Below are 12,472 nucleotides of genomic sequence, written 5' to 3' on the forward strand. Positions count from 1 at the left end.
AGCCACGCAAGCGCTTGCTGCCAGGCAGCGGAAAAATGCCCTTTAAACGCGCCCTAGGCATGCGCGCAGGCGCAGACGACGAGATGCGATTCAGACGAGGCGCAACGCGATCCCAAGCCTCCACCAGTATGATGGCACCATCTAGTTAAGGTGCCTGCAAACGCAGCGTGCCCGACATTTAAAGTTGCATATAACAGTTGCACGCTGCATGTAACTACTCTTGGTTAACTCAAGCAGGCTAGGTGACTATTTGTCACCAGCCCGTTTTGAAGATTCTAATAAACAATCATGATGATCATCATCATCATCATCAACAACAACAGCGTACCATTCCGAGGGTCAAGGGATGTGAGATGTGCGCGACGTATTCTGGATACCTCTTCGGTGCACGTTATGGCGTCTCCACGCAAGGTACGGACCGCTGCTGAAGAAGCGAATCGTAGAGCTACGTGCGCGGCTACAACCAGGCATCATCGAGCTCAGCAGACTGCTGTGCAGAGGGCATTACAAGCCGCAGCTCGCCGTCAACGCCGGGCGGATAGTTCACATCTTTCTCGTCAAAACGAGGCGAAGAGACTTTGCCGCGAAGACCCTGCTTTGCGTGGTGCCAAAATTGGGGCTACTCTTGAGCCGCTGCATCAGCTTATGCTGTGTCTGTGCTGCGTGTGCCGCGCAGGCCTGTGTCTTTTTTACAGCGTAAGCAGTTATGGGCTCATTCCAATAGCCGTTTCGGTACGCGCTGTTGCTCGCCGTGGCCGCCGCCGCCAAGTAATGCGAAAAAAAGTACCCGGTCTCCGCCGGGATCGAGCCCAGGCCCGCTGCGTGGGAGGCGGATACTCTACCACTAAGCCACGCAAGCGCTTGCTATCGGGTAGCGGAAAGATGCCCTAAAACGCTCCCAAGCGCGCAGGGGCAGACGACCCAAGCCTCCGCCAGTATGGTGGTGCCATCTAGTTAATGTGCCTGCACCACCGCCGATACTAATGTGCAGAGAGCATTACACCATACATTAGTATGTTCTCATCAAAACGGGCACATAAACCTTGTTGTGTGTGGTGCCCACCCTTGAGCCGCTCCACCCAGCTACTGTGAATGTATGTCACTTTTTTATTATGGGGTTTTACGTGTCATAACCACGATCAGATTATGAGGCACACCGTAGTATGGGACTCCGGAATAATTTGGACCAGCTGGGGTTCTTTAACGTGCGACTAAATCGAAGTACACGGGTGTTTTCGCACTTCGGTGTTCGTTTCGCTAATAAATTCACTTGGAAGACAGCGCCGTCCGTGTTGCTTCTTGTCGCTGTACACGTTTAGCGTTGCAGTGTAAGCTTATGATGACCCGGAAACCAGCGCAAACATTTACTTTGATACGTGCATCGATCGTTCCCATGTTGGCAGAATCGTCATAATTGTAGCTCCCGTAGACGTTAGCGCCAGAGTAGACTCTAATCACCTTTGTTGAAAACTTTGTGACCAGCAGCGGTCAGAACACCGGACGTAACTCTTGAACTGCTGCGGTACAGCTCTCACAGGCGTAGGAAAGGGAGGGCGGGATGCTTGAACCAGTAGCGTACCCAGGATATCTTCCGGGGGCGGGGGGGAGGGTTGCATTTTTTGTGGTGGTGGGGGGGGGGGGAAGCAAGCACTTTGCATAATATGCAATTTCCCTGCTTTTGCCAGGCGAATTCAACACCAAATAATATTTGGTGTATTACAAATAATATTTGTAATATTATAATGACACCAAGAATGATGACGATGTGTATTTTCTCGGCGTTTTACTCAAACTAATTTAAGAGTGAATGAATAAATACAAGAAAGTGACAGAGTGTTTTTATCAATCAGGAAAATTCGACCTCAAGCCATCTCATGAATTGTAATGGCAATGTGAACAGAGCACTGAAGTTACACGTTGGACTGGTGGGGCTGGACGCGTGGGGGGGGGGGGGGGGGGGGGGGGAGGGTTAACTCGGCCTTAGGGGGTGGTTACAACTCCCGAAACCCCCCATCGGTGCGCCACTGGCTTGAACGAATGAGAACGTGGTCAGAAGGAGGTTGCTCTACAGCATTCTCAGTTTGCATGCAAGTAGTGAGTTTGGTTATTTGCCACGTGTCTGACCCGCCGATTTGCACAATTTGTCCTTAAGGAAGTGCTGGATAGCATCATAGGTTAATGTAACGGATTATTACTACGTTTTCACAGTGAACGCGAGGGGCCCGTTTTTTAGAGTTCCTTAAGTCCGATTGCGGCGTTGGTCTTGGGTGTTTGGTTCTGACACATCCTGGACAATAGACCTCTAGCCAATTTATGAAATTGCTTGGTTCTGCGGCATCGCGAGCTACGGCGCGAACTCGTTCACTGCTCTCTATCCCTCGCTGGGGGACGCGTAACCCGCTCCAAACAAAGGAGGCAAGCATCGTGCTCTTACACCAACAGTCCGTTATCCTGTCAGCTTTCCTTGCGATCGTTTTAATATTTTGAAATTGAAATGCTTTATTGTAGTAACGTTTTTACGCTCAATGCTGCTGCTCCGCGCGGCCAATATTTGAGGGAATTCCAAGTAGTTATTTCATTGGTTCGTGGCTAGTGATGCCCGGATGCGTTGCAGGTGACCCTTACTGGTGCGGACCAAAGTTGGAGGAGGTGTGTTACGAGGGCGACTCCAAGGAGGACAAGGGCTGGAACGTGGACGACAGCGACAAGGGCAAGCAGAAGAACGAGAACAAGGATAAGAAGGAGAAGCCGATGGAGGAGAACAAAGAGGAGCAGAAAAAGGAGGACAAAAAGACGACCGTAAAGCCGGTACCAACCACCACGGAGAAACCCAAAGGTTAACATATGGCGCTGAATCTTTAATTTTTTTCAAGTTGCTTTATTCACGCGTGTCATGACGCTGCTACGGTCATTGATTAAACAGGGGATCAGGTTACGTCAAATAGAGCACATAATTACAATCGACGTCCCACATACCAACGTACGCATGCCTACGAAAATGATGATCAATATTTGCATCGACAAATTGGAGACTCAAGGCTGATAGATTCATGCAGTTTGTAATACCGCTTTAACGGGCTTCAGGGCACAATAGAAAAGCTTTCGCTCAAGTCAAAGTTAACTCAAGAAAAGTATGCTTGCACATGCTTGCTGTCATTACGAAAACACGTTTATTTGGGGTGTGCTGGCAGCAGTACACGCAGATTTACCACGTTTCAGGATATGTCATACCTTGCACTGCTCCTGAATGGACAATAACTTACATTGGGAGATTTATATACAATCTGATACAAAGAACTGAGAATCTACCAGTAAAACATAGGAATGTCTGAAATTACTGCAGCTTTGTTAGCTTTCAACTTCTGTCCCACAAAGCAATTTTAGTTCTAACGAAAAAATATATCATTTGTGTTTTATTCTTACCCTGTGCGTAATCAAAATGAAAATGAAAACAAGCCATCCTACTTCTGAGTCACTCGCGTCCGCGCTGGCGCGCCTTGATGACTGGTTGGTTTCGGGGCAGACATCCTGGAACGCCGGCCTATACATAAGTCACACCACAAGTCAGTCAAGGCACTCTTTAAATTTTTTGCGTTCGAGTGGCCTATTAGAGAGACTATAGTCCTCACGAACGTTCCCAACCTCCTGTATTTTTTTTGGTGACATCGCTCTTTCTTTCCGCTATTCTAACCGTCTTTCATTTCCCCTTACCCTTCCCCCATGCGCAGGGTAGCAAACAAGAGTCTTTTTGGGTTAACCTCCCTGCCTTGCCCACCCCGTTTATCTCTCTCACTATGTATAAGAACTGCTGCTGTCACTCGCCGCTCGTCTCTTTTTCTTTTCCTGTCGGTTCCTTCGTTCGCATGCTCTTTTGCCAAAACGAACTTGAATTGCGTACCATTGCTGTTACCTGGAGCTTGCCCAAAACACATAATCAATACATTCGAATCGGTTCAGAATCACCCGCTCCCCTAAATTTATTTGTTCATCGTATTCGAGAGACATAATCTTTTTGCCTTTAAATGCAAAATCCACTATTCCCAACTCATCCATTTCCGCATTTCCGCTCTGTCGCCCTTCAAATAAGTTATTTTTCAGCACCCACCGAACGTAACGTTACCGTCAACGTTGCAAGTTAAAATTTTTTTTTTGCTTGGGCAACCAACAACTGGAACAACCTTCTCGACGTTGTTGCTGCCATCACGTGCCATTCTATATTTCTTTAGACATTTGCCACGTGTGCATAGCAAATCAGTTCGGCGGACGCCCGCAAGTTTCATGAAAAGGAAAAATGGCCATTCACCTGGATTGTAACACAAAGTGTCATAGAAAACCTTAATCACCCTTGTTCTTGTCATAAACATGCGCTAACCATCCGAAATGTAACATTTCTTACGTGGTTGTTAAAATAATACAGTGAATGGACAAGTTTCAACGTGTTTGAATTTTTTTCCGCTTTTATTACTTGTCGCAGGGCTAGTTGGTTCATACTTATTACGCTGTAATAGGACGCGCAACGAATTGAAGACAAGGACAGGAAGGACTGCTAAGCCATGACAGAGCAACAATACCCGACCGAACGTAGCCGTGCGAACTAACAAATAAAAACTTTCCTGCATCATGTGAAAATACGATCTCACCAACGATTCCTGGATACATATATGGAGGCTATAGCACTCTAACTCTTGACAATTTTACAGTGAGCCGAGTCAAACGGCACACGTTCCTTGTGTGAGCGCGGACAGTACGCCCAGCAGATTTGCCACCCAGGAAGTGTTGGTCTCAAACCTTGCAAAAAACTGCAATTTGTCATTATTAGAGAGGGTCACGCACAACAGGGAGCCTTCTTCAATAGTGTCCAAGCCGCGCTAAAACACCATGCATTGAATTAGATGACGTCCAGGAGGGTAAGCGTTTGAAATCGCTAAAACACCGTCAACTTATCTAAAAGCCTTAAGCGCCATTGCATTGTGAAGTGTCTGAGCTATCTCCTGCCCACGTTCAGGTAAAAAATTCCCGCAGGACCCATATTACGATGATTGTGTACGTCAATGTAATTAGCATTCGAGCATTGGAGCGGGACATCGAGTTGCTGAAGACGTTCTTATTTAGAATTTGCAGGGATCATTCCGACATTTCTATTGCTCCGGATATATGTGCAACATACACTATGTCTGGTATCGCACCACTTTGCTATAACACTCGCTTGCCAGGGTCAGCCATGAGGGCGATGGTATAACGACGACAACGTGATGACGACGGCATGAGGACGATGGGATGACGACTTTGTGAATGACGACCATAGCGTGATGGTTACTGTATCGCGACGATGAAGTAGTGACGATGGTATGACGAAGTTGGCACGGCGACGACTGAACGACCACGACGGCATCACAACCACGTGTGCACATACATAGTGGCCCGTGCTACTAGACAAGTTGGGTCATTGGGTCGGTGTAAGAGGCCGGATAGATACACTTAAAGTGCCTGAAGTAGGAAAATATTACAAGTCGCAATAAAACATGTTACGTAAAACTGGAGCGACATATGAATCGATGCAGTGCCCTTGCGTTGGATGTTAGCTTGATCCTTGTAAAAAACAAACGTCAAGCAAAGTGGAGAAGTTATCAAGACATATATACCTACAGCTGTATCAAAAGCTAGAACACCAACTTGCTCAATGCATGCCTTAACAAAGTGAAACAGTTCTGTATGGGTCAGATAATAAAACAAATCTTCAACATCAATTAAATGTGAAAGCAGAAGTGCCGTGTTCAAGTTTTTGCAAAAACTGGGTTACATCAGTTGAGTTCTTGGGAGTGAACGGGCCATCCGCCTCCATTACATGAAGATGACTTCGTAAGAAAAGGACAACGTTTTGCTGCCAGGAGTCAGAGTAACACTGCACATAAAATGCATGTCTGGCTTGTGTGTCTATACACGAAAAAATTCAGTGCCATTCCACTCTGTGAAGGTGGATGACCAGGGAAGCCGTGTATGTGGTGACTGACTGTTGCGCCAGTGAAACATTCGAAGTTTGCGGAATCGGGGCCGCATAGATGGTTCGCAGTTCTTTTTGCCTCGCGGTCCTGGCGGGCAGCACGCCTATATACGCTTGGCGTCCGCGGCCCGCTCATCGTCGGTGGTCTCCTTCCGCCGCCGCCGCCGCGCCCATTCCCTTTTCTGTTCACGCCGTCGTTCTTGGTAGGCACGCTGTTCTTCAGGCCGTACAACACGCGGCCTACCCATTTCACAGTCAGAGCAGAACAGAGGAAATGAGCCTAGGTAGAGCATGACGACAGGAGACAGAAGACACTCAGATTGGTAGGCACTAGTTTGAACACGCGGGATGGCGTACACGTGTATGGTGCGAATGTAGACATGGCCGACGCGGGTCAAAGTGTAGTATCTGTTCTTATCAGCTGAATATCTGATACTGTGTTTGGACCCAAGATATTAGGCTTATTTTTGCAAATTGGCGGAGTGCTTGAAGCCTGCTTCACCTCTGCCGCGGGTAGGCCTGATATTGCACAACCTTCGGGATTTTTGGTCTACCGACACCAATCCACTGAAAACTAGCTATATGCAGCTTCACTGTAAAAACACCGACAATGAGGCATGCTTATAGACACTGATGGCTTTGAACGATCTGGCGAGTTGAAGTTCTTTACACAGTGAGATAGCCTTGGCCTTTACCTTATTGACGTGGGTCTCGGCTGGGACGATGTTTTTAGCTATTACTTGCGCAGATTTTTCACTGCACGCCTGAGAGGGCCAAAGATAAAGCCACATTTCTTGCTCGCCTGCAGAAGGTTACTCTGAAATATGGGACGACGTCACGGGCTTCTTTCTTTACTGTCAAGATTTTGGATGAGGGAATGTGGGGCGCAATCGAATAATTCACTCTGTGTTTTTTTCTTGCTTTATGGATGGCGGTTCTTGAGCAATACGGCATTCTTTTGTTTTCTGCAGCGTGCCAAAAGGACTTCGACAGCGGTCCGTGTTTCAGCTCGAAGCCCATGTACTACTACCGCAAAGAGAGCAAGAAGTGCGAGATGTTCGTCTACGGAGGATGCGGTGGCAACGACAACCGCTTCGACACGCAGAAGGCCTGCGAAGAGAGGTGCGCCCGCGGGTGAAGGACTACAAGACTGTGCGCAAAAAAGATGGTGACGACAGAACTGTATAGTGAACGACGAAGGTCGTGTCCACTTTACACTGGTTTCGGTATTTCTTAACGGAGCTCCGGAAGATTTCCCTTACACAATTTTTGGGGCAGTCTCTACAAATTATTTAGATTACACACTCTATGCACAGAATGTGGAATGTGTACTTTTTGTCGCAGATCATCTATACACTTGGTGCAACGAACCCAGTTGGGGCTCACTCGATCAATACAAGTAAACCTAAATAGGCTGGTAACGACTTTTGTTTGTGAAGAATCTCTGCTTATTTTCTAGAAATAAAGGTACGAGAGCGCAAATAAATCTGTGTGTATTCCGCAGATACATTTTATACATCTTCAAAATTACCGTGCTGCATGGCGCTATTAAGCCTCAAGTTCACCAGCTCTAGTGAATTCCAGAGTGAGCCTGGCATATGTGTTCTATGCTAAATACTTTGTGTTCAGTGGCACTAATTCCATTTGTAATTGGTAACTGAGACTCATCTGTAACAGTGACCAGCTTGTTCAGTCAGTAATGTTACTAAGTGTACCATTATCAACTGCAGTTATACGAAGGTGGTGAATTGTGTGACACTAGGCATCAACTACAACGACCTTCTTTTCGAGAGCGACGCTCCTCAAGACGGGTCAGCAGGCTCGCCAGAACGAGTGACTCTTGTCCAGGTACCATGGTCACTTCCGGATAAGGATGAAAGGATCGGCTGGCCGACGTTCGCTGTTGCTGGAGCAGCCAGGACAGTCAAGCCACAGAAGGATGGCATTGAAACACTTTTGAGCTTCTATGCATAAAACGACATTTTGTTAAGAAAGTACTGGAACGCCAATGCATTTCTCCGCAAAGTTCGGGAATTATTATCTCTATATAACCTGGCGTCATGCTGAGCATTCGATCCAAGTGGATCGACGTTGCGAACTCCACGGCTAGAAGAGAGAGAAAATGATTTAATGAAAGGCAGGGAGGTAAATGAGCCCGGTGCACCCTACACTGGGGGATTAAGAGAAGAATAGAAAGTTCCTCTTGTATCGTCGAGGCAACAGATAATTATCAATCAGTCCGGGTAATAACGGTCACTAGTCCTGTCGTTTTTAAAAATCGCAGCAGCGCTTTTGTGGCCTTTTGCAGTGATATTCAGGCCATGGTCCCAAGATTGTCAAAGTAATTAGCCTATTGAGAACGTTGCAATTATGCTTTCGCTTTGAAAAGATGGCTAGAATTTGTAAATTGCAATTTAAAGTAATTAGTGTGACTTTTAAATTAGTAATATGTTTCAATTTAATGTGCGCCGCCTCTTCGAGTAGACCAACCCATAAACTAGAATTGGGCTATCGGCCACAGGAAACCGTTAAAAAAAATCTTGAAAGTGTTCGTTGAAACGCCCTGTATATACGAACGATTCCCTTCAACTTTCCAATATAAGCATGTGCCGTAAAGTTTCTGACTAAGAAGTTAAACAATGTAATTAGCTCATTTAGTGAAGGAATCATTTCAGTTTTTCTTGCAAATGGCGTCCGCCACGGCAGATAATTTTTTGTAAGGTGACGTGATTGGAGTAAATGTCGCAGGCTTCAAAAATGTCGCAAGAAAATTCGGCGCTGTTGTGAACACGCAGACAGAATAGCTCAAGCCAGTTTCCTGGCCTCCACCTCCTTTTCCAGTAAAATACTGAAATAAAAAAATCCCGCTACTACGGTCACGCCGCATGGAGCTTCAGCAAGTGAAAATCATGTGAAGCTTTAGTAGTGGTTTATTTTCACGTTTACACGATTACTCTTTAACTAAACATGCTCTTAGCAGTTATGAGAATTGAAACAACGCCAGGGTTTCTCTTTAATACGGACGAACTTCCTAAATAAATAAGTTCGCGCTAGCGAGGTTTTGCTGAACGGACGGGCAATCGCCTCGGTGCCGAATTTGGGCTGTGCCAGGCGCAGAAAGTTGCAAAATTTCCGTGGCTATGGCGTTTTGCTAATGTGTTCGACGTCGTGAGTTGAATTGCCGGCCGTGGTAGCGGAATTTAAAAAATGGTTGTGCGTTTAGATCTGGGCAAATGTTAAAGCACCTCATGCGTTGCAACTTAATCCGCACCTCTGCCAGCATAGAGCCCGCTGAGCATTTTCACGACGTTGAACTCCAAAGTATCAACCTTGTGAAGATTAAAGTAAAGCCAGTATGGTGAACGCCGAGATGAAGTTGAACAGACACACTGACGGATGAAGTTATACCACCAACTATGGACATCAATGTGGCGTGACCGCAGTGGTCGAGTAGTTGGAATGGAGGACGCAAAAAGTCAGAAAAGCTGGTGGTGCGATCCTAGAGATTCGGTTCCAGTGTACAGCGAAGAAGGCCCTGGTCCTGCACTGAGCATGTGCAGCGCGGAACACCACTCGGCTCTCCTCCCTGCCTATTCTCTTTCTTTCCGCCTCCTCCTGAGGAAGCACACACGAGGTCCGCGGGATTCGACCATAACCCGAGTGTACACGCTTACAAAAGTTTGCACCCTTCGGGGCTTAACCGCTTAACAACAATAAGCGCAATCTGCCTTGCTTGCGTTTCCTTTCTTGGAAACTCTGCGCTCGCTACTTTCCTGTCGAGAACGCAATGTCACGCTGATAACGCGCAGGCCGTTCGTGACCTGAAAGTACCGCGGGCGCTCAGCTTTAAGGAAGAAAATGCGGGCAAGGCAGATGGCGATTAGTCTTGTGGGACAAGTCCCAAAGGGTGCAAACTTTTCTGAGCGTGCAATGGTAGAGCCCCGGGTTACATTTTTTCGCCAACGCCTGTAGCTGCAATAGGTTTGAAGGTGGCGACAATCTTTGGGTCCGCTTTGCGAAAGAGGGGAATTTCCCAAAGGAAAATAAATACGGCTTAGGTCGGAGCACTCTTTCATGGAAACCGCCTCGGTAGTTAGGGGCAATGGCGTTGCACTGCTGAGCGCGAGGTTCTTGCATTCCGGCCGTGGAATGCAAGAACGCTAGCATATCGGTGAAATGGGTGCAAATTAAAGAACCACAAGTGGCTAAGATCAGTCCGGGGTTCTCTACTTCGTCGTGCTTCATAATACAATCGTTAATTTGGCACACAATGCCCAAAAATGTAATTTAATAACGTGTTCGTGGACTAGTTGGATAACGAAAGAGAAATGCTACGCACGGGTCATGGACTTCAACCGGAACCAACACAATAGATACACGTTGAAATATCTAAAATTGTGGCAAAGCAGGGTTCAGAAAGACGCTTAGTGTGTGTGTGTAATTGGAACAAGGTTTTAAACGAGCCTTACATCTGTAGAGACGCTAATATATCTGGGCCTGCATTAACAACGTTTCTCAACTGTTTCATCAATGGCCGCCGTTCGCAGGCTTTCGCGTCACAAAACAGCCATCAGCGCGATAATAACAGAGTCGCCGCAGTGACGACTAATGCCGGACGGAATTTACGTAAACAACGATGTGCAGTTCCGAGATGTCTTCTAAAAATCACGCGTCATTACACTGCTGTGAAAGTGGATTAGCTGCGAAGCAGTTTAGCACCCGACGTAGAGGTGAAACAGAATTTAGATCAAAGGTATGAGCAAATTTTATTTTTCTTGAACGGCGATGGCGGTCATCCTGAAGACACACCCACACACACTTTTATTTTGATTGGCGGTCCTGATAGGCGGCATACATTCGCGTGGAAGACTACCGCCACTTCAGGGAGCCGGAGGAAACTAGACACGCGCGACGGGACCGCCACGCCGGGAGAGTGGAAGGAAACTAGGCACGCAAGCGCTTGGAACGACGACAAAGAGAGGGCAGTGCGAGCGTACACATGGCCGACGCGGGTGGCACAGCGGCAAATCTTTGAGAAACCCTTATTAACTACCTCAGAGACGGCTGATTTTGAAAATGGTGCCTATTGACAACTGATCTGCTGAAAATGCATATCCAAGTGATGAGGCCTATAAGCTTTTGCAGAGAATGAAGCAATTTTGCATCAAATTCGGGAGCTGAGTTGTTGCACAGGCAGATCTGTTGGCGGACACGAAAAATTCCTACAACTCTAGCCACAGACAGCTTCGCTGTAAGATGTCTGCTAATCAAGAATGCTATTACTACCACCTGGAAACGACAGCTTTCGTGTATTTTGATCGTTCGTTATATTCCGGCCGGCTTCTAAGACAGACCCACAGCGCTTGCGGAAAATAAAGATAGTCACACGCTCTAATTGGTCCAGACGTCCCTTCTATCCGCTCATTTCCGTACCCCGTTTATCTGTCCGAACGACTTAAGCTTCGCACGCTGCAAACACAGGAACAGCTGCTCGCCGCTTGGCGACAGCCCTTATCCATCGGCCATCTTTAGAGAGCGCCGCCGGACTTGATAACTGCTTTCGGGTATAAGTAGAGGCTATAGACAATGAAAGAAAGCTTATCACACACAGCTTCGCTTAGCGCCCGCGAATGGTTCGGGGAGCGGGCACGTGAGTCGACGGCGCGGAGGACACGGGATTCTAACGGCCCGTTTCGTCGGGTATATTCGTGTCGTCATAACACGGAGAGGAGCAGTCTTCGGTGTCGCGTATCAGGGCTCGGAAGGACGGCGGCTGCTGCGACTGCTGACTGAGGAGAACGCGAGCCCGCGAGTGGTCGTGTGGTCGACGGGCCCATCGGAACCACCGGAGCGTGAAGTTCGCGCCTGACTTCAACCAGAAACGGAGCTCCCATCTCGGCACGCAGGTATAGTCTCGTGCTTGACTGTCGTTATTCCCTTAAGTTACGAATTATGACGGGCCGTCGATGAGCGTGTCAAAGTTGCGTAAATGTATTGCCGAGCCTTAACCGAAAGAGAGTTAGTTTGGTTGGACGATACTTTGCGAATTTTCTAAAGAGAGTCTGTAATTTCGGAGTAATTAAATATGGCCTTATTCTACATTCAGACATGTTGCGTTTTATTTTACATGGAGAATTCAATCGCTTGAATTTAAGCACAGGAGAAAAAAAAGCTGGCTGCAGGCATAACCAGAAAGGAGGAAAAAAAATTGTGCCGACCCAACACGTGTTTCGGAATATATGTGAACTCGTGAAGCGGGTAATCAACTGTTACAGGGTTGCCCATTTCATTCCTGCACCTTTGGCATTAGTAATGGAAACTGTCGTGCGAGCATGTGGTCTAGCGCACCCATGCTATACGCAATGGGGCACACGTGGTGACCATCTCAAAGAGCTAGTTGAAAGTTGGCACGGGCGGTGCGAACGTGCGATTATTGTGGTTAGACTATCGGGCTGCTTAGCTAGGGGACCG

General features: G+C 47.3%; 2 protein-coding genes and 1 non-coding gene across 3 annotated transcripts in view; 2 read left to right on the plus strand and 1 right to left on the minus strand.

The window, feature by feature from the left end:
• LOC125945858 (tissue factor pathway inhibitor-like) overlaps window positions 1-7,503 on the plus strand; it is a 30,247-nt gene extending 22,744 nt beyond the window's left edge. Inside the window, exons 3-4 of the mRNA XM_049668201.1 lie at window positions 2,615-2,836; window positions 6,973-7,503. Coding sequence (XP_049524158.1) covers window positions 2,615-2,836; window positions 6,973-7,139 — 389 coding nt within the window. The 3' untranslated portion in view covers window positions 7,140-7,503. The remainder of the gene's footprint in view (window positions 1-2,614; window positions 2,837-6,972) is intronic.
• Window positions 1-12,472, minus strand: part of LOC119453495 (60S ribosomal protein L10-like) — a 295,540-nt gene that overhangs the window by 203,093 nt on the left and 79,975 nt on the right. The window lies entirely within an intron of this gene.
• LOC119454739 (U2 spliceosomal RNA) lies at window positions 6,382-6,564 on the plus strand. Its single transcript, XR_005192665.1, has one exon. It is a non-coding gene; the product is annotated as a U2 spliceosomal RNA (small nuclear RNA).

This window comes from Dermacentor silvarum, chromosome 5 (assembly GCF_013339745.2).
Source record: "Dermacentor silvarum isolate Dsil-2018 chromosome 5, BIME_Dsil_1.4, whole genome shotgun sequence".
Taxonomy (NCBI): domain Eukaryota; kingdom Metazoa; phylum Arthropoda; class Arachnida; order Ixodida; family Ixodidae; genus Dermacentor; species Dermacentor silvarum.